Source organism: Pistacia vera, unplaced genomic scaffold (assembly GCF_008641045.1).
Source record: "Pistacia vera cultivar Batoury unplaced genomic scaffold, PisVer_v2 Contig837, whole genome shotgun sequence".
Lineage (NCBI taxonomy): Eukaryota > Viridiplantae > Streptophyta > Magnoliopsida > Sapindales > Anacardiaceae > Pistacia > Pistacia vera.
The window spans coordinates 203,956-226,863 of NW_022196709.1; the positions used below are offsets into that span (position 1 = coordinate 203,956).

General features: G+C 37.7%; 1 protein-coding gene across 1 annotated transcript; it reads left to right on the top strand.

Annotated features, from left to right (window-relative positions):
• The first annotated feature begins 11,534 nt into the window (after positions 1-11,534).
• LOC116118084 lies at positions 11,535-13,198 on the top strand. Its single transcript, XM_031404058.1, has 2 exons — positions 11,535-12,100; positions 12,994-13,198. Exons 1-2 carry the CDS (start codon positions 11,535-11,537, stop codon positions 13,196-13,198), a joined length of 771 nt encoding a protein of 256 aa, XP_031259918.1.
• Positions 13,199-22,908: the final 9,710 nt, after the last annotated feature.

Genomic DNA, 22,908 nt, shown 5'->3' on the forward strand with positions numbered 1-22,908 from the left:
ATTTGCCGGAAGACCCACCCAAAAACTAACATATTTTGGCGAGTGTGACTGTTCGTATTCCAGGCTGTCCGTTGGTTGTTTTCGCTCCTTCTTCACATCATATCGCTATCGGTTAATGCCTCTCCGCCATGATCAACTTCGTTTCCACCGCTTCTGTAACGCCCCACTTGAGGTATGTAGCTCATTTATGTTGCATTGCTTAAATGTTTATTGATTTGCCCTTAATTGAGATTGTATGTTGTTAATATGGTTTGGTTGGCCCTTAGTTGAATTAGTGTTTTGGTTTGGTTAAGTGTTTGCCCTGAAATTAGTTAAGACTTGGCGAAATCTTGGTGTAACAGACTTCGCCGGGGCGAAGAAAAAGTCTTCGTTGCGGTGACGGGCCAGCTGAAATGTGTAATGAAGTTTCTAGAGAATTTTCCATAAGGGTAAAGTGACAATTCTACCACTAATTAGCAGGAAAAGTGGGGAGTGAAATGTAAGAAAATTTCATGGAGAATGTGTTAGAATTGGGGGTGTGAGTGCAATGAATTAAAGGACAAAGATGGAATTTTCAAAAAAGAGTAAGGGCAAAATGGGAAAGAATGGTTATATTATGAGCTAATAAGGGATTAAGTTTAGCAAACCCTTCATTTTCTCTACTCCACCACCATTCCCTTTCACCATTTTCTCTCAACTCTTCATTAAATCTTTCAAGGATTTTAGAGGGCTTTTTAAGTAGTTTTGGTAGAAAGTTAATCTAAAGCATCCTAAGGTAAGGATTCTTGCTTTAGATGTGAAATTTCCTTTATAGATATGTTGAAGTCTTATAGTATTGTTGTTTAAAGTTGTAGAGAAAAGTCAAGCTACCAAAGGAAAAGAGAAGTGCTAGTGGAGTCACTCACTCACAAGGTAAGTAAATCCAACCCAAGTTGAAATTTGAGAAATCTTTTGAGTAGAGATTTATGTATGCATGTGTATGTTATGTTATTTAGAAATTGAGATGAGATGTGTATTGAGTTTATAGTTGTTGGGTATGTTTACATCTTGAGAAGTGTTTGATATGTGAAGAGAGATTGAAATTGAGTTGAAGTTGGAGGAGTTATGCGTGAATCTTTTTGGGAGTGCTTTCCTTGATAGGAACTTAGAGTATATGAGGGGGTTTTCTCCCATTTTGGATGATGAAAGAGAGGAGAAGAGTTATAGTTAAAGTAGAGTTTTTTATATGCACATGAGTTGTTTGATGAAATGCTTATGAAAGACATGAGTAAGAGTAGAGAACCTTGGTTCTTGTTACATGGCATAATTGCATTTCATGAGTCCATTAATGGCCTTTCATGAGTACATTAATGAGCATGAGTCATCCATATGCATTAATTGTGCATTGGAGTAATAGCTTAAGAAAGAGTAGAGAATTTTAAGAAGCAACTAGTCTAAGAGTAAAGAAAAGAGAGTTTAAGCACTAGAGAAGAAAAGATAGAAAAGAGTGCAAAAGAAGAGAATAAAGTAGGTTGTGTGAGTAATGGGTAGAGTATTCCCGCATGTACGCCGCAAAGAGAGGGCGGCCTGAGTATGAGAGAGAGAAAGTGGTATGGCCCGTGAGAGTGCATGCGGATGAGGGCTATACCCGAGAGTACCCGAGAGAAAGAGAATATACAATCACATGGCCAAGGGTTCCGAATCCATGCATAACCGAGTCCGATCGGCTGAGAATGAGTAGAAGTCACGAAGAGCGGGAGCGAGTCCCGGCCGTGCCTTCGGTAAGATGGGGCCGTGACATACGAGAGAGAGTTAGTAGAAAAGAGTTATAAGAAAGAGAAACAGAAACAGAAAATGGAGAGATTGTAAAAAGAGATAGAGTAAATGAGAATGGAGCAATTGTAAGGAAAGAATTGAAGAGAGAGAGTTACGGGGATAGAGAAGTAGAGGATTTACTTACTGAGCATTATTTGTGCTCACCCCGTTGTTTTTCTATGTTTTTGCAGGATCTAGGTGAGGACGCGGTCGGATGGACATCGGCAAGCGAGGAGAAATAGCTACACTGTCCACCATGTTTTGATGTTTTTGTATATGATATATTTGTACTATGTAGAAAATGTATATATTTAGTAATAAAGAAAAATTTGGGCCCAACTATTTTTGTTATCATACATGTATTTTTATTATGTATATTTTATGAGTATATGAGTGGAAGCAGCTATTACAGCTTCAGCCTCCATCGATACCACCATGAGCGGTTGAGTTCCCGGTTGTCTGTTACGGCGTTGGCAAGATTGAGATTGACTCCACGGCTCTGCTCATAAGCTCTCAACTTGTTGGATGAGCCCAATTGTAGGACATTTGGTAGTATTGTGTTTCGAATTATATTTGTTTTCGTTTCATGTTTGATTTCGATACTTTAATATGGTTTGAGCATAATTTGTGACGAATATTGTTGTCCATTGTGATTTAATGGTTTCATAGAACTCGCTGAGTTTGAGATAATTAAATGATGAATATTGTTTTTCATTACTTCGCATCAACTGTAATTGAGTTCTGTTCGGATTTAATTTCATTTATATTGTTGTTGCGTTTATTGTGAAGTTGGTTGATTGGAAGATACATGTTGACAAATTGTATTTGTTAATCGCGTACCAACTAGTGGTATTATCTTGTAGTGTTGATCGGCGTTCAATAATAGTCTTTAACCAATCAAACTTGAGTGATCGAGTGAGGCAGGATAGATTACACCTAGAGTGCTAGAAAGTCATTTCGTTAATTTACCTTGCCTTATAGGTTTAGGGGATCGTAGAGGGTGGAGGAGAATTGTGTGAGTTGGTCTCGTGTCGAACCAAAATCGTAACGGCAACATTTTTATTATAAAGTCTTCATTAGTTTTTATTTCACGCTTTTATTATTTGCATTTAGTTTGTTTAGTTTAATTCATCAAAATTACCAATTTCATTTCCTCTACTCAAACATACATTAGGTTATTAGTCTTGCTCTCTGTGGATTCGACCCTGCTTACCGCTAACTACGGTATTTAGGTTTAATTTTGTGATTGTGACAATTGATTCGACAAAATTTTGGTCCACATTCCTATTCAAACATTACTTCAGTAAGATGAGCTACTGCACTATGTGCTGAACTATGCAAAATAAAGCTAAAAATTTCAACTGCACTAGGAAGCTGGGAAGCTAAAAAGCTCTAACAGTTGCACATTGATGTTAGCAGAATCAGTAGGACGCAATAAGTGATGCTAAAAATCCAGTAAGATGAGTTGCAACATTGCCAGATGAAAGCTGAATTTGCAGAAACTTGCACACTATGTTTAGAAAGTCAGTTCTTGCTCACAAAGGTAAAAAAATTAGCTCTAAAACCCAAAATATGAATTAAAAAAAAAAAAAAATCAGAGCAAGCTGCAATACTTCCAAATAACCAAGGAAACCAAAAATTGCAGTAGCATACTTCTTGCTTACAGCAAAGCAAGCTGCAATACTTTTAGATAACCAAAGGAAACCAAAAATGGAAGTTACATACTTCTTACTTACAGAGGTCAAAAAACCAGTTTTGCCTTTGAAAACTGCAGCAAAGAATTAGTTAGAACAGCTAGAAACAGCTACAACATTAAGTTTTTCCTTTAACTCCTGAAATTGAGCATTGGAAAGAGCTTTCGTTAAAATGTCTGCAGTCTGGAGTTTTGTAGGCACATATTGAACTAAAAGTTGCTTAGCCAAGACTTCTTCTCTTATGTCATGGGCGTCAATCTCGATGTCTTTGGTTCAAGCATGAAATACGGGATTGGCAGGCAATGCTCTTACACTAATGTTGTCACACTAGATGATAGGAGCTTGAGGCAGATTTAGACCCAATTCAGAGAAAAGACTTTTCAGCCAGGCCACCTCAATTGCTGTATGACCTAAGGCCCTATATTCAGCCTCAGTAGATGACAAAACAACAACCTTTTGCTTGCGAGAGCTCCACTGCACTAGATTGGGACCCAAATATACACAATACCCACTAGTGTATCTATTATCATCAAGATTGCCGCCCTAATAGGCATCAGCATAACATTCAATGCACATTGAGCCTGCTGGTCTAAATTAGAGGCCATGATCTTGATTCCCTTTTAGATATTGAAGGATCTTCTTGCAAGCTTGCTACTGAATTTCAGTAGGAGCTTGGAAGAACTAACTTAGCTTGTTGACAATGAAGCTAATGTCAGGTCTAGTTAGGGTGAGATATTGCAAAGTCCCCACAATACTTCTATACAAAGTCAGGTCTTTAAATATCTCACTATTAGTAGAGAAAAGCTTAGTGCCAACTACTAAGGGAGTGGATCAAGAGTGTGCATCTACCATCTTAGTTTTCATCAACAAATCAAGAATGTACTTGGTTTGTTTAAGGTGAATACCTTGATCAGTTCTAGTAGCCTTAATTCCAAGGAAATAATGGACTGAACTAAGAGTTTTAAGAGAGAATTAGACATTAAGATCTTGAACCAGGCTGTGTATAAAGGTAGTGTTTGTGCCAGTGATCAAAATGTCATCTACATAGATGAGGATATAGGTCAATTGTGCAGCTTCCTTTAATATAATCAGGCTAGAATCTGAGACTGAATTCCTGAAACCTTTATCAATTAAAGCTTGCTTCAATTTGTCAAACCAAGCCCTGGGTGCTTGTTTTAACCTATAAAGAGCCTTTTTGCACCTTACACATAAAACCAGGAAAATCAGGATGCTCGAATCCTTCGGGTTGTTTCATGAAGATAGTTTCATTCAATGTGTCATTCAGGAAGGCATTATTGATATCTATTTGTTGAATGTCCCAACTATTAGTGACAGCTAGGGTAAGGATAATCCTGATAGTAGATGGCTTTATGACGGTGCTGAATGTTTTAAAATAGTCAAGGCCTGGAGCTTACTGAAAACCCTTAGCATGCAACCAGCCTTGCTTTGTACTTTAAGAGATCCATCTGAATTGAACTTAGTTTGAAATACCCATTTGTTCCCAACCACATTCATATCACTAGTAGGAGGAACTAAAGACCAGGTGTTGTTTGTAATAAAAGCATTAAATTCATTCTGCATTGCTTCATACTAGGCAGGAGAATTCAAGGCTTCTTGAACTAAACAAGGCTCAAGAATAGTGATTGAAGTAGATGGTAAAGTAGTAAAGGTTAAGGTAAGGAGATTTTCTTTGTTTTGAGAGATGGTTTTAGACTTGGTTTGAGTCACCATAGGATGAATATTTTGTTGACTTGTGGAACATAGAGTGATGAAGGCTACTGTAATAAACCTAAATCAACTTCCAGGTGGCATGATGTTTCTTATTGGGATAAAGTAGAGGTACAAGTAGTTAAGTTTGTGTAAGGGATGAGGTCAACTAGTAATGGGCAAGAGGATGAATCAAAACCATTTGAGGTATCTAATAAAGGAGATGGAGAAGTAGAGAAGGAATTTGAGTTTTGTGGAGAGTGTAAAGAGAAATGTAAGTCTGAAGTATTAGAAATGGATTCAACTAAGTTTGGAGAAAAGGATGAAAAAGGTGTAGTTGAATATGTTGCCCAATGGTGGAGCAAGGATTAATATGAGAGTAAGGTGCTGCAATAGAAGAAGGTCTGTAAATTGAGCTTGTATTAGTAGAACTTGAAGTAGGACAACTAGTCTTGATAAACACAAAGGTAAAACTGGTGATAGGAGTATTAGACTGAAGTTCTGCTGAAGTTTGGGAAGATAAACTAGAGACACTAAAATCAGTTACAAAGGGAAACTCTAATTCATTGAATTTGACATGTGGTGTAATGAAGATCTTCCCAACTAAACTCAAACATTTATAGCCTTTATGTATTAAGCTATACCCTAGGAATACACATTTTTTAGAGTGGAAATTAAACTTTTCCTAATTATAGTCTCTCGAATAATGGTAACAAGAGTAGCCAAACACTTTCAATGTAGAGGAAAAAGGAGAATGATTAAATAACAATTGATAAGGTAAGATAAAATTCAACACAGAAGAAGGCATTCTGTTAATAAAAAAGACTGCAGTTTCAAATACCAAAATTGTAAACTCATAGAGGCATGTGCAAGCAAGGTCAAACTAGTCTTAACTGTATGTTTATGCTTCCTTTCACTCATACCATTTTGTTGATGAACATATGCACAAGAATATCTAAATTGAATTTCAGAATTAACAAGATAAGAAGTGAGACCTTTGTATTCCCCCCCCCTTGTAAGCACTTAAGTTTTGTGTTAAATTGCATTTCAACTTGGTGGAACCTAATGAAGACAAACCTCACTTCACTTTTAGTTCTTAAAAGAAATAGCCGAGTGAATTGACTAAAGTTATCAATAAATTGTACATAGTACCTAAACCCTTCAAAGGATACAATGGGGGCAGGTCCCCAAACATCACTATGCACAAGTTCTAAAGGTGAAGTGGCTCGAGAATGTGATATGGGAAAGTTATTCTTATGCATTTTCCCAACCTGACAAGCATCACAAAAGGGTAATGGGGTGCCACCAGGTTTGACTAAAGGTAAAGAGGATTTAGGAATCTGAGTTATGATTTTGATAAAGACCTCACTATGAGGATGTCCTAATTATCTATGCCAAACTAAGGTGCCATTAGCACTAAGATTGTTAGCTTGAGATAAAGCGGCTGCAGGTTGGGATATAGGATTAGAAAAATTACTAAACATACAAATATTAGAAGAATTATTGAGTCACAATGAATCATAAGCATATAAAGGGTTAGAAGAAGAATGTAAGTTAACTGAATCAAGTAAGTTTTCAGAATTGTAATAAAAAACCAGATGAGCAGTATGATGAAGTGCTTTAGTTTGATTTTGTGCAACAGAATTGTATTGATTAGTAGGAGTAGATTGCAATGCATCAGTCTTAAACAGAGTGTTAGAATTATGACTACATGACAACACATCATCATTATGCAATTTTTTAGTTTGATTCGTGGATATAGAAGTATATGGAGCAGTTGGAACAGAATGCAATATAGCAGAAGTACATTCAAAAGTATAGATCATCAGCATTATTCAAATCTTCAGTTTTATTTATTGAAAAGGAAGTACATTGACCAGTAGTAGACTTGTTGACATTTGACTTAACAAGACATGGGTTGATAGGAGGATTATTGGTAGGAAATAAAACAGGATTGGTATTAACAAGAATGTCTCTATACTTATTGATGTTCCTAAATTAAGTTGAATTATCTAATTGACGATGTGGTTTATTAGAAGGACATTGAGCAGTGGATTGAAGACTAGCTATTGAACCATTGATTGGTGAAGACTTTGGAGACAAGGTAGAAGTCAAGTTCAACTGATACAAGCCAGCCTTAAGATCTCCCTACAGTAGCACCTGTTTGGTAACTTTGTCCTTCACCACACAACATTTAGCAAAAAATTCAACCACAATATTATTATCCTTTGTAAATTTAGAAATGCTAAGTAAATTTTTGGTTATATGTGGAACACAAAGAACATTTTTCAGATATAATGATTTGGACTATAATGAACTAGGCAAAAGAGAAAAACCAGTATGGGAAATATCAAGAAAACTCACCACTGCCAACCTAAAGTTGTTCAGCTCTATCATAGCTCCTTCTTGCACTCAATTGGTTCAAGTTAGAGGTGACATGGTCTGTGGCACTAGAATCCATGCACCAAGGTAAATCTTAGATTGTAGGTGGTGTAGTGTGAGTAGGGATGCCAAGAGAGAGAGGATGTTGAGCAGCAAAGTAGGCTTGATTGGGAGCAGGGGTAGGTACAAGAGTAGGTGAATGTGTTAGTTAACTGGGCAGTTTGTATCCTAAAGATGCAAGAACAAAATTTTGGACATGCTACTGTTGTTAATAGCTATTATGAGAGTCATACTTCTGATGTCCACTGTGAGAAAGATTGAATGGATAGGTTGAGTCACCAATGCTTTGTCCTCCAAAGGATGGGGGATGGCCATTATATATGGAGTTGTATCTGTGGTAGCACTGAACAACAGTGTGCCCAACCTTATTACAGACTTGACATATAGGTTTGCCCTTTGGATTTCCTTTACCTCTTCCTCTACCAAAGGGGGGAACACCAAATGGTCTATAGTTCTGAAAAGGAACTCCATATTGTCCTATGTTGGTTGAGGCATGAAATTGGTCACTTAATGTGTGTAAGTTTGGTACAGGTAATCCATAATAGGAAGGACATTGTTGAGGCATCAAAGGATTGGAAGTATTAAGGGCAAATGGTAATGAGGTAAAGTTATTTGGTGAGTTAAAGGATCCAGCAGTTGAAATAGTAATGGATGATGCTGGAACTGGTGTAGGTAAAGGATTAGGGTAAGGTGTATTGGTTCTTGGTGTACTAACTGCAACCATATGAAGAAAACTATTTGGAAAATCAGCTAAATTAAATTTCTCAATCCTCATTTCACACTTCTGAAGCAAATATTGTGCTTCTTGTAAAGTAATTAAGTCAAACTTAGATTCAGTGCGTGAGGTGAGATTAACTATCATAGCATCAAATTCAGGTCCAAGACCATCCAAAATAAACTAAAATAAGTCTTCATCAAAAATCATTTGGCCACTAGTTGATAAACTCTCGACTATCCCTTTCATTTTCTTAACATAATCACTAATACTCAGATTTCCTTTTTGAGTTGTTTGAAGCAGAGTTTTTAGATGAAGACCTATAGATTTAGAGTCATTCAGAAATTCACTCTCAAGAGTTAACCAAATAGATGTAGAGGTTTGACATTTTGGCACATAAGTGAACATGCATTCAGGGATTGAGGCTAATAGCCAAGTTACCAGAAATTTATCAGGTCTTTTCCAGGAAACATAATCGGGATTAATTTTTTCTTTTGACCTAATTTCTCCTAATTCACTCAATATTTCATGTTCTAATGAAATTAAAGGTGCAGGATAAGTAACAAGACCTGTTAGGTGGTCTTCGAGCTCATGAGCTCCCACAACTGAGAGAATTTGCGATTTCCAGAAGCGGTAATTGTCTTTATAGTTGTCTCTGGTCAACTTTGGAGTGACAACCTAAAGGCTTGACTAAAATGCTGAATTGAAGGAGTTGGATGAGCTCTGAATCATCTTGTTAGAGTTTGTTCTAGACAGATTAGAATCTGAGATCGTTGTTATTGACGTGAGTGAAAGGCTCTGATACCATGTGAACTTTGTGATTTAGGGAGTTAAAAGAGAGAACCGAAAAATAAAAGAAACAATTCTCTTATACTTTGATTGAGAAAAATAGATTACAAGATACAAAGAGTACTGACTTTATATGTTTTCAGTCAGTTAAACAGTATTAGTGTAACACCCCACTTGAGGTACGTAGTTAAGATTTGATGAATGGTTCGAATGTTTATCGATTTATCCTTAGTTGAGTCTGTATGTTGTTATTATTGATTGGTTTATCCTTGGATGGAAAGGTGTATTGGTTTGGTTGAGTGTTTTTCTTAAAGGTTAGTATGATTTAGCAAAATTTTAGGGTTATAGTCTTCGCCAGGGCGAAGAAGTTTTGTCGCCGCGGCGAAGAGGGAGTGCTTCAACCCGGGAGGCCTCTGTGAGTTTTCGCCGAGGCGAAGAAAATAGCTTCGCCGCGGCGAAGACTCGGCTGAATGTTTCCCTTGAGTTTTTGAGATTTCTTTCTTTTGAGACTCAATGACCATTCTACCCCTTTTTAGCAGGAAAAGTGGGGAGTGAATTGTAAGAAAAATTCTTGGAGAATAGTTTGATTGGGGTTGTGTTTGCAAAGAATGAAAGGTCTTAAATGAATTTCAAAGAGTGAGTAGGGTATTTTGGGAAAGTGAAAATATGTGATATTAAAGGTTAGCTTTAGAAACCCCTTCATTTTGTTTTCTCACCACCGCCTCTTTCATCCCCTATTTTCTCTCAATTTTTTCAATCTCATACCCCCTGAAAGGCGTATGAGATTGAAAAAAAAAAAAAAAAAGAATAGAAAGAAAAGAAAAGAAAGAAAAATGAGAATTTGAAATAGAAATTTGATAAGAATACAAGAGAATTGATGAGTAATGCACGGGGATGATAGCGTAAGAGACTGTTTTACTTACTAGGCATCTTTGTGCTCACTCCGTTGTTTCTTTGTTGTACAGGGGTAGGTGAGGACTTGGTCGGATGGACGTCGGCAAGCGGGGAGATTTGGCTGCACTGTCCCTTGTTTCGTTTTGTTTCAAAAGCCCTTGTACATATGATGTTTTGTTTTGTAACGAATGTGATTATTAAGTAAAGAAATTTTTGGGCCCAACTTGTTTTGATAAATATGCTATCTTTTTATTAATCGATATTCGAATTTGGTAGAAAGAAAGTAGTTGTTACATTTTTGGTATCAGAGCAATGATTTTGGGATGGGACAGTGGTCATTCTCGCCGCTACGACGAGTCTTATCCGACCACTATAGTTAATCCTTTTCTATTAATGAATTATTTGAAGTTGATGTGAAAATGGTTATTTTTGAGATGAGACATAGAAAAAAAAAGAAAAAAAACCAACAAACATCAAAAAAAAAAACAAAAAAAAAAAAAAAAAAAAAAAAAAAAAAAAAAAAAAAAAAAAAAAAAAAAAAAAAAAAAAAAAAAAAAAAAAAAAAAAAAAAAAAAAAAAAAAAAAAAAAAAAAAAAAAAAAAAAAAAAAAAAAAAAAAAAAACAAAAAAAAAAAAAAAAAAAAAAAAAAAAAAAAAAAAGAAAAAAAAAAAAAAAAAAATAATAGAAAGAAGGGTAAGGGTGTGATGAATGAGGGAGAACCCTCTAACCCGCCGGAACAAACTCCCCTTGCCTTTGATGCGACAATGATTCGAACCATTGTACAGCAGGTGTTAGCAGAAAGTCAGGGGAGAGTTGCACCGGAGAGAAATGAGACCCCTAGTAGTGTACCGCCCGTAAGGCAAGAGCCAGAAGGGCCGGTACCTCAGATAGTACAGAATCGGGTGGATCCGATTCAGGGGCTTGCAAGTCAGCATCGGCCACCAGAATTCAGGGGTACTAGAGACCCGTTAGAAGCTGAAGAGTGGTTTAAGTCTGTTGAGCGGACTGTGGCCCTGTTTCCCATGAATGATAGAGAGAGGATCAGCTATGCCAGTTTTTTATTTTGGGCTGATGCTCGAATTTGGTGGGAATTGATGGAAGAGACTCATGACACGGCAACCATGACTTGGGGAGATTTTAGAAGAGTGTTTGAGACCGAGTATCGAACAGTTGACCGGGTCCATGAGAAAATACAAGCGTTTATTAATCTGAAGCAAGGGATGAGTACAGTGAAGGAGTATTCAATTCGGTTCAACTCTCTCGCGAGGTTTGCACCTGGGATAGTGAGTACACCCGAGTTGAGAAGAGAGAAATTTGTCCTCGGGTTGAGGTCCGAAATAGCCCGCGATGTTATGATAGGAGCAGAGCCCCCACATACCTATATGGAAGCATTAGATCAGGCTTTGAGAGCAGAAATTTATGTGAACAAGATGAGTTCAGAAGGGCCATCCATGATAGTATAGAATGAACCGCCCCCTGCCCCGCAGAAAGAAAGAGTTGAGATTGGAAGAGGTAGAGACATGAGGAACAAGAAGAGGTTCCAACAAAAGAAGAACAGGGGCGATTGGCAGAGTAAACGGCCTAGAACAGCTGGAGTCACTCTGTGCCCTAAGTGTGGGAAAAATCATTTGGGGGAGTGTCTAAAAGAGTTCGGTCCGAATATCTGTTATAGGTGTCGTCAGCCAGGGCACCTAATGAGAGATTGTAAAGCTCTTCCTCCACCAGCAGCACAGGCCCCTAGAGGCACGAATGCCAGGGTGTTTACCGTGGCACAGGGTGAGGTAGAGGCCAGTCCTTCAGCTGTAACTGGTCAGTTATTCTTTCATACATTTCCTCTTTATGCTTTAATAGATTCTGGAGCCACGCATTCCTTTATGTCTCATGGGATGATAGAAAGATTGGGTCTGAAGCCTGTTGTGGTAGATCAACCCATTAGGATAGAGTTACCCGATGGGATTAGTGTTTTGACCCGTGAGATGCTCCCAGGAGAGTCTGTAATGATTCATGGAAGAGAACTGTTAGTTGATCTAATAGTGTTTGATATGCCTGATTTTGATGTGATATTGGGGATGGATTTTCTAGGGAAGTATGGAGTAGAAATTGACTGTCGGAAGAAGAAAGCAAGGTTTAATCTTGATAGTGGAGATAAGTTTAGCTTCGGTGAGGGCCATCAATTAAGTATGTTGATCAGTAGCTTGAAAGCTAGGAAGATGCTGAGAAAGGGCTGTTCAGGATATATTGCTCATGTAGTGCAGAGTGGTGATGTTCCTCAGCCAGAAATTCAGAGGGTGCCTATAGTTTGAGAATTTCTGGATGTGTTTCCCGAAGAGTTACCGGGTTTACTTCCAGAGAGAGAGGTTGAGTTTAGTATTGAACTAGCACCCGGGACAGCACCAATATCAAGAGCCCCTTATCGAATGGCCCCTGCCGAGCTTCAAGAATTGAAGAATCAACTCCAAGAGCTTTTAGATAAAGGTTTTATCCGACCAAGTCATTCCCCCTGGGGAGCTCCAATTCTTTTTGTGAAGAAGAAAGATGGATCGTTACGGATGTGTCTAGATTACAGAGAGTGAATAAGGTGACAGTGAAGAATAAATACCCACTACCTCGGATGAGATTTATTTGATCAATTAAAGGGAGCGGCAGTGTTCTCGAAAATTGATTTAGGTCAGGGTACCACAAGTGAGAGTGGTTGAACAAGATATACGAAGACCGCTTTCGTACAAGGTATGGGCATTATGAGTTTGTAGTGATTCCTTTTGGGTTGACGAACGCCCCATCAGTGTTTATGGACTTGATGAACCGGGTTCTTCATGATGCTTGGATCAATCATTGTGGTTTTCATTGATGATATCCTGGTTTACTCTAAGTCGAGAGAAGAGCATGAGGGCATTTAAGACTGCACTACAACGATTGAGAGAAAAGAAGTTGTATGTTAAGTTTTCAAGTGTGAATTCTGGTTGAATCAAGTTGTTTTAGGCCATACTGTTCTCATGAAGGGATTTCGGTGGACCCTAGTAAGGTAGAGCAACTTGAGTGGCAAAGGCCGAAATTGGTAAAAGAAGTGAGAAGTTTCTTGGGGCTAGCAGGTTATACCAGCTTCGTAGCAGGGTTTGCCCAGTTGGCTAAGCCATTGACAGCTCTTACCAAGCGAGAATTCCTTTTATATGTCAACGGCTTGTGAAAGGAGTTTTCACGAGGTAAAGAAAAAATGACATCAGCTCCTTGTTAGTGTTGCCTCAGAGGGGGTAGATTATGATATTTTTACAGATGCCTCACTACAAGGACTGGGTGCTGTATTGATGCAGTTAGGTAGGGTGATAGCTTATGCTTCTCGCAATGAAAGAGTACGAGACAAGATACCCTAAGCATGATTTAGAGTGGCAGCGGTAGTCTTTGCCTTGAAAATCTGGAGCATTATCTATATGGGTGCAAAGAGTTCTACACAGACCATAAGACTTGAAATATTTCTTTACTCAGAATGAGCTGAATATGAGCAGAGAAGTGGCTAGAGCTAGTTAAAGACTATGAATGTGGAGATTAAATATCAGCCAGGAAAGCTAATGTCGTAGCCGATGCATTAGTAGAAAGGCTCATTTATCCCGACTCACTAGTCAAGAGAGCTAATAGATGAGTGTTGTAAAGAACAAATTGAAGTGGTTCAAGGAGGGATTGCCAGGTTAGAATTCAGTCCACCCTATTGGACGAAATTAGAGAAAAGCAAGTGGTTGATAAGTGGTGTCAGGAGTTATTGCAAAGAGTGCATAAGAATGAGAGACCAGAGTTCCATGGTAGAGGGCGTCCTCCGTTTAGGGATCGGTTGTGCATCCCTCAGGTAAGGAGTTGAGAAGAGAATTTTATGGAAGCTCATGACACACCCTACACTGCTCATCCCGAGAGCAACCAAGATGTACCAAGATCTAAAGAAAGGCTACTGGTGGCAGGTATGAAGAATGATTGCGGAGTTTGTAGCTAAATGCTGGTTTGTCAACAAGTAAAGCAGAACACCAAAGGCCATCAGGATTGCTTCAACCACTTAGTTCCTGAGTGGAAATGGGAGAGTATCTCAATGGATTTTATTGTAGGTCTCCCTAGAGTTCAGAGAGGTTTTAATGCCATTTGGGTGATTGTGGATAGATATGACAAAATCAGCCCATTTCCTTCTGGTGAAAGAAAGCACTACTTCAAATCAGCTAGCCCAGATTTATATCGAGAGAGATAGTGAAACTTCATGGGGTACCAAGACGATAATCTCAGACAGAGATTCTAGATTTGTTCCATTTTTGGCTGAGCTTACAGAGGAACCTAGGTACTAGATTGGTTTTAGCACCGCTTACCATCCTCAAACGATGGACAAACAGAGAGAACAAATCAAGTGCTTGAGGATATGTTGCAAGTTTGCTGTATGGATTATAAGTATCTGGCATGAGATGCTGCCCTTAATGGAGTTGCTTACAATAACAGTTATCAATCGACGATTAAGATGGCACCGTATGAGGCCTTCTATGGTAGACGATGTAGGTCTCCACTACATTGGGATGAGATAGGTGAGAAGGATGAGCTGAAATTAGCATTGGGCAGAGATGACTCCGAAAAATGATGAAGATGTGAAGCTATTAGAAGCAGAATGCAAAAAGCCCAAGATAGACAAAAAAGTTATGCCCATGAAGAGAAAGGAAGTTGAATTCAAATGGGTGATAAAGTTTTCTTGAAAGTTTCCCCCTTAAGGGGTAATGCGGTTTGGAAATAAAGGGAAGCTAGCACCGAGATTTGTTGGTCCATTTGAAGTGTTGCAACGAGTGGGGAAGGTAGCCTAAGATGGCACTACCACCTAGCATGGACAAAGTGCATGATGTTTTCCATATCTCGATGTTACGGAAATATGTAAGTGATCCCTCCCATGTGTTGAATATAGAGAATGTAATTGGGGAAGGGAATCTTGTACGAGGAGGTCCAATTCAGATTTTGGACCAGAAGATTAAAGAGCTCCGGAATAAGAGTATTCCTTTAGTGAAAGTCCTTTGGAGAAACCACAAGGTTGAAAAGCTACTTGGGAGAAAGAGCAAGACATGCAAAGCCGTTACCCGGAGTGTTTGTCTGAATTTGGGGACGAAATTCTTTTAAGGAGGGGAGAATTGTAACACCCCACTTGGTACGTAGTTAAGATTGATGAATGGTTCGAATGTTTATTGATTATCCTTAGTTGAGTTTGCATGTTTTAATATTGTTTGGTTATCTTGGATGAAAAGGTGTATTGGTTTGGTTGAGTGTTTTTCTGAAGGTTAGTATGACTTGGCAAAATTTTAGGGTTACAGTCTTGTCGGGGCCAGAAGATTTGTCGCTGCGGCGAGAGGAGTGCTCTACCCAGGTGGCCTCTGTGAGTTTTTGCCGAGGGCGAAGAAAATAGCTTCGCCGCGGCGAAGACCCGCTGGATCCCCTTGAGTTTTTGAGATTTCTTTTTTTGAGATCAATGACCATTCTACCCCTTTTAGCAGGAAAAGTGGGGAGTGAATTGTAAGGAAAATTCTGGAGAATAGTTTGATTGGGTTTGTGTTTGCAAGAATGAAAGGTCTTAAATGGAATTTCAAAGAGAGAGTAAGGGTATTTTGGGAAAGAGTGGAGAAAAATATGTGATTTTAAGGGTTAGCTTTAGAAACCCCTTCATTTTGTTTCTCACCACCGCCTCTTCATCCTTATTTTCTCAATTTTTCATCAAGATTCCAAGGATCCTTGAAGAGCTTGACAGAATTGTTACAAATTGATCTAAGCACTAAAAGTGTAATAATTACTCTAGAAGACTTTTTATTTGTGGAAAGAATGGGATCCTTATTAAGTTTTGTATTGAAGGTTAAGAGAAAGTGTCAAGCCATCAAGAGTGGGAGTTTAAGTGGGTTCTACTTGTGTCCAAGGTAAGTAATTCACCTAAGTTGTGATTTACTTGATTGAATGATGTGTAGAGAGTTAGATCTATGATTAATGCTTGAATTTTTATGTGAAATGAGTTGATGAATTCATGAATGAGTTCAATGTTGTTATATGAAGGAATTTTACCACTGAGAAGGTGGATTGTGTTGTTAAATTTTGGTAGAGTATGGGTAGAATTAGAGAAATTGAGAGGAATTTTTGAAGTGTGTTTTTCTTTGCAGGATGTGTGATGATTTAAAGGAGTTGAACTCAATTTTGGATGGTTAAGAAAGAAATATGATTAAAGTTAGAATAGAGTTTATGTATGCACACATATTGTTTGATGAAATGCCTAAAAGAAGCATAAGTAGAACTAGAGAAACTTACTTTATGAACATAGCATATTTGCATTCATGAATGAATATGAAGGATTTTAGGCATGAGTCATCCATATGCATATGTTTAATTGAGTAATCACATGAGAAATGAGAAAGAAACACTCTATGAATAGAGATAAAGAAAAGAACAAATTCTCTTAGAGTAAAGAGAAAGAAAGAACTAGCACTAGAAGATAAAATGATTATTAAGTGCTATAGAAAAGAGAAGAAACTAGGTTGTGCGATGGGAACTCGTGAGTATAGAGTTACCCTCATGTAAACGTTATGAGAAAGAACGGTCTGCCATGAGAGAGCGGAATGGTGTAAATCGCTATGAGAAGGAGCGATGTCCGCCATGAGAGAGTGGAATGCATGTGATCCGTTATGAGGAAGACAGACTCCGCCATGAGAGAGCGGAATACATGTAAACCGCTATGAGAGAGAGAGCGGTTTCCGCCATGAGAAAGCGGATGAGATTGAGAAAAAGAAAAGAATAGAAAAGAAAGAAAAAGAAAGAAATGAGAATTTGAATTAGAAATTGATAAGAATACAACGAGAATTGAGAGTAATGCACGGGGATGATAGCGTAAGAGAATGTTTTACTTACTGGCATCTTTGTGCTCACTCCGTTGTTTTCTTTGTTGTACAAGGAATAGGTGAGGACTTGGTCAGATGGACGTCGGCAAGCGGGGAGACTTGGCTACACTGTCCCTTGTTCGTTTTGTTTTGAAAGTCCTTGTACATATGATGTTTTGTTTTGTAAAGAATGTGATTATTAAGTAAAGAAATTTTTGGGCCCAACCTTGATAAATATGCTACTTTTTATTAATCGATATTACTAATTTGGTAGAAAGAAGTAGTTGTTACAGCAATTATGCATTATAGAATGCAAAATGTCTCTCTACCATCTACAAACTCACCAAAGTAACACATAATCATTCTCATACATGCACTTCTTTGGCATTTCATCAAACAATTCATGTGCACAAATCAACACTAATTGGCTACACTTCTATCTCTATTTAGGCCACAAAAAATTGGAATAAACTCCATAATTAACACCAAATTGCCCAAAATACACAATTCAAAATTTTCACTTCAATTCTTCCAAATCTCATCCAAACCTTCATCAAATAACAACTACACCAACACAACTTCTATGGATAGGTTCTAATCATATTCACCACAAATCCATCAACAATTTTACATATAACGCATATATATGCATAAAGAAAGTTCTCTACACAACATAACTTAAATCATACTTAGGGTAGGATTTCCTTACCTGTGCTGAGAATCCCTAGAATCTCTCTTTCTTTGGTAGACTTGTTCTTTCTCTAAAACCCTAAGCATAAACACTATAAGAATTCAACACTTTAAAAATTAATCTCACATCTATTGCAAGAATTCTTACCTTTGGGTGCTTATGATCAAATCTCTACCAAAATCCAACCAAAAGCCCTCTAAAATCCCTTGGAAATTTGTTGAAGAGATGAGAGAAATTGAGAGTGAAGTGGCGTGACAGGGAATAGAGAATGATAGGGTTTTTTTACTTGAACTCTTAATATCTCATATTAATATGCATACTTTCCCATTTTGCCCATGCATTTTCTTTGAAATTCCATCTATGTCCCTTAGTTAATTACCATATGCCCTCATTTTTAATACATTCTCCATGAAATTCTACCTCTTTTTACTCCCCACTTTTTCAACTAATTTTGAGTGAAAAGACCATTTTACCCTTAATGCAAGTTTAAGGCATTTTCTTCACATTTTCTCAAAATAACTTTAGCAAAAAAATCAACTAAAGGTATAAGAGCATAAATTAAATTACGTACCTCCATGTGGGCGTTACATGGCGTGAATGGAAGGGGAAGAGTGGCTAGGGTTTCATTCTTGAACTCTTAATTTCAACAAAATATTACTTATTAGTTTCCCATTTTACCCTTGCACTTTCTATGAAATTCCATCTATGTCCCTTAGTCAATTACCATATTGCCCTCATTTTTATTAACTTCTTCATGTTATTCTACCTTTTTTCACTCCCCACTTTTTCAACTAATTATGAGTGAAAACACCATTTTACCCCTAATGAAATTTTAAGGAATTTTCTTCACACTTGTTCAAGTTAACTTTAACAAAATTCAACTAAGAGTATTAGGACATAAATAAAGCTATGTACCTTGATGTAGGCATTACATGAAGATTTTACATTTTTGTAATAGAATGTATGAACCTAGGGTGACCTACCAAATTTCACAAAGCTCGACGAAATTGGTTTTAGGTTGGCCATGTACCACCACATTTTTTTGTCTTATTATAGAGGCATGCTAAGGTTGAATGCCAAGACTATAACATGCTAAATAATATAAAATTTGTTAGATTAATTAAAGTAAAAACCCCTTATAATGATATTAAGTCAACATTAAAACGAGCCTTCCATCACCATGGGATTAATCAAACCATCGTTTGTCGTGGTCTCATTCGCCCCTATGAAGAGCCACTTCTACCTTTAGAAGGTTAATCATCATTGGAGTTTTTCCTTAATAGTCATGGGTTATGACTTAACTAGATGTATTTTGCGGATTCGCCTCCTTGAAGGGTTGATAAATACACTAGAGGCATGGTAGAGTAGTGCATATTAAAAATGCTCGAGTGGGCATGTAGTATTCAAACTCATTGATCCAAAAGTTACACTTGAGGCCAATGGCTGGTGCCACTGGATTGTGTAATTGGTTTGTCCGCTTTGTTTACATTTGAGTTTAATATGTTAGTGCTATTATATTGTGTAAATTAAAGTTTGTGGCCTACCTATTCATTTTACTTTGATCGACTCACCCTCCTAAGAGGTCAAATTAGGAATGATGGGATTTCGGTCTACTAGGAATACCAACAAGCCTTCCCAAGTTTAATGGTGAGGGCTATTAGCTTGAGTAAAATAGTGGAAGTAAATTAATTAATAAAAGGCCTTATTAATTCCTAAAGATATTAACTTTGTTTAAAATTTGTACTTGTAGAATCCATTGAATGGGTTGACACCCATAGCATTCAATCATCAAAAGGAAACAAGCTGGATGATAATAATTTTACGGACATGTATTCATACCTTTGGATTATACTAGGCATTTGAAAGAAAATTATACCATTGGGAAGGCTCTACCTCAAAGAGCATGGTGATGACATCACCTAGGAATAGCAAGATGGATAAGGGTGCCAAAGTTGGTCCTCATGTACTCAACATGATTGGGTATATAAAGAGAGTTGAGACTTTGGGTTCTGGTTTGGATAGTGATTTGGCAATTAACTTAGTCCTTACCTGATTCTCAATTCATTTATAACATGAGCATGAATGAGAGGTCCCTCCCTTAGCTCTTTTAAGGATTGTAGAGCAAAAGGTTGAAGCCAGTAGTGATAGTAGTCACTAATATTGATAGAAGGGCAGACAAAAGTAAGGGTGAGGCTAACACCAAACCCAAGTTCAAGTCCAAACCTTAGGATACTCTTAAGTCTGTATGTGACAATGGATGGTAGTTTTCTTCTATTGTGGTAAACCAGACCATTAGAAGAAACATTGCAAGGCCTTCCTAGCAAGCAAGAAGAAGAATGCATCTTCTTCATCAGGTATGTTTATGATTGAGAATAAGAAAGTCAAAGTTGATGGCTTTAATCAAATGTGCCTTTGGCATTGTAGGCTTGGTCATGTAAACCAGACTCGCATAGCAAAACTTCACAAGGACGAAGGTTTGGACCCATTTGACTCTAAGTCTTATGAGGTATGCAAGTCATGCCTAATAGGCAAAATGACCAAGTCACCTTTCACTAGACATGATGAAAGGGTAAAGGAACTGTTAGGCATCTTCCGTAGTGATGTATGTGGACCTTTAACAATACAAACGAGAGGTGGATATTCTTACTTCATCACTTTTACTGATGACCTCAGTAGATTTTTATATTTCTACTTAATGAGACATAAATCTGAATCTTTTGACAAGTTCAAAAAATTTAAGAATGAAGTCAAGAATCAACTAGGCAAGAACATCAAGGTTCTAAGATCTAATAGGGGAGGAGAATACTTGAGCTTAGAGTATGATTCATACCTTAAGGAATGTGGGCTAATATCTCAACTCATACCTCTTTATACACCTCAACACAATAGAGTGTCTGAAATGAGGAATCGAACCTTGTTTGATATGGTTCAGTCCATAATGAGTTTCATAGATTTACCCACATTATTCTAGGGTTATGGCCTAAAGGCTTCGACTTATACACTGAATCATGTACCATCAAAATCAGTAAATAAGACACCATATAAACTATGGAACAGGTGAAAACCTATTTTTTCTCATATAAGAGTTTGGGGTTGTGATGCTTATGTCAAGAAATTGACTTCGAACAAGCTGGCTCAAAGTCATAGAAATGTACCTTTGTGGGGTATACTAAAGAGACAACATGATACTATTTCTACAATCTAAATGAGCTGGAAGTTTTCCTTCTAAAAGAAGATGGTGTTAGAAAGGTAGAACTTAGTAGATCCACAAGATGCATCAAATAACAAACAGGATGATGGGCCAACGAAAATGGTTGAGCATCATGAGGAGGTCACTCCATAGAGAGTGTAATAAAGCGAACCACCAATACAAGGGTCGCGTAGGTTTGGGAGAATACATCGTGAGCCGAGAGATATGGTTTTCTCATGACTCAAGAAGGTGACATATTGGTCTATCAAGATGATGAGCCCAAAACCTACAACGACGCCTTCTCATATCCAAATTTCGTAAAATGGCTAAAAGCCATGAAATCTAAAATGGACTCCATGTACCAGAACCAAGTATGGGATCTGGTGGATCCACATGAAGGGGTCAAACCCATAGACTGTAAATAGGTCTTTAAGAATAAGATTGACATGGATAGGTATGTGCAAACCTATAAAGCACAACTGGTTGCAAAAGGTTTCAAACAAAAGCATGGGATTGACTATGACTAGTAGCAATGCTGAAGTCCGTTAGGATTATGCTAGCAATTGCTACATACCAAGATTATGAGATTTAGTAGATGGATGTCAAAACTGTTTTCCTGAATGAAAATCTTGAAGAGGACGTCTACATGACACAACCTGATGGTTTTGTTTTTTATAGACAAGCAAAAAAGGTATGCAAGTTGAAGAGATCCATTTATGTGTTAGAGCAGGTGCCCTAGAGCCAATCAATTATTGTAGAATTGACTTATTATAATAATGTTTATTTATCAATAAAAGCCATATTCTTCTATATTGTGTAAATCATAATTGTGTGTTTTGATATATGTCCTTAGGATGGTAGAACCATGATAAGGGTATCAAGTGTTTCAAATCTTGATAGTGAGAACCCTATGTCACATATGGTGGCCATTCTAGAAATTTCCATAGCCCCGGTATTATTCTAACTAAGGACACAGATAATATGGTAAGGGTATCATAGTGTTGAATGACCCTATCGAAAGGTAGTGACTGATCTCACTTGTCAAGGTTGTTTGCTAACAACCTGATGCAACACATGGGTGCTTACTGTAGGCAAGTTCATTGGATAGACCCACTAGAGGATTCCATATGGATAGTAACCCTAGTGTCTATGGAATAAATCCTCTAACGAATGGTGGTGCATGTTATCCTTAGACTTGAGATCCTTAGACTTGAGATCATCGGAGTGCCTTGTGCACCGATTGGTGGAGTTTGACACTAGCCCAACGTAGTTCTATTCAAAGCTATCAGAATGGTAGTAATTTGCTACATCAAGGGTAGCGAGAAGTTATTTCACTGCGAAATTCAGTAAATGGCAATGACACTAAATCTATGACCATAATGGGATTGAGTTGTTGCTCAATCTAATTTATTATTCTGATCATTAGTCTAGTAATTGAATACAAAGATATCAAGGATATCTGAGGTTGACACTATTTATGTACCTCAGCCTTGATGAGATAACGTAGTTCTATTCAAAGCTATCAGAATGGTAATAATTAGCTACCATGTATGATTGTTTTCCTAACAAGAAGATTCAGAATCTCCGTAAAAGGGGAAATAGAATATGATTCTGATTTCCTATTTATGGACTATTGTAGGCTATTGGACCAGAACTTAGTTCAACTTAACTTGTAGGATAGCCAAACTCATAGAATGGGTAGTTCACAAGGTGATTTTAAGCGTAGGCCCAATCGGGATTGGGCTGAGGCCTTGGGCCGTAACATGTTTATTTTGTTATTAGACCTCGTCAAGCCCAAGAACCCTACTCTCTAAGTTAGAAGGTATTTAGCTTAGAGAGTAGATTTAATCGAATGAGTGCAGGCTGAACAGATTAGTGCTAGTAGCTCGTTAAGTCAGATAGACTGTTGTTTGGAGAAAGTTCACTCGACCAACTTGAGGTGGGAGGATTTTGCTCGACCACCTTGAGTTGGGAGGTGAATGCTTGACCAATCGAGGTTGGGAGAAATATGAAGACTCGCTTAGCCAACCTGACTTAGGAGAAGTTATCAACATGTAATAGAAAACCTAGGTGTTTAGGTTACATGATCGAGTCGGCATGACTAACTTGTAGTTGAACTCAAGGCATCAAGCCTCATGCCCGAGTCGACGTGACCG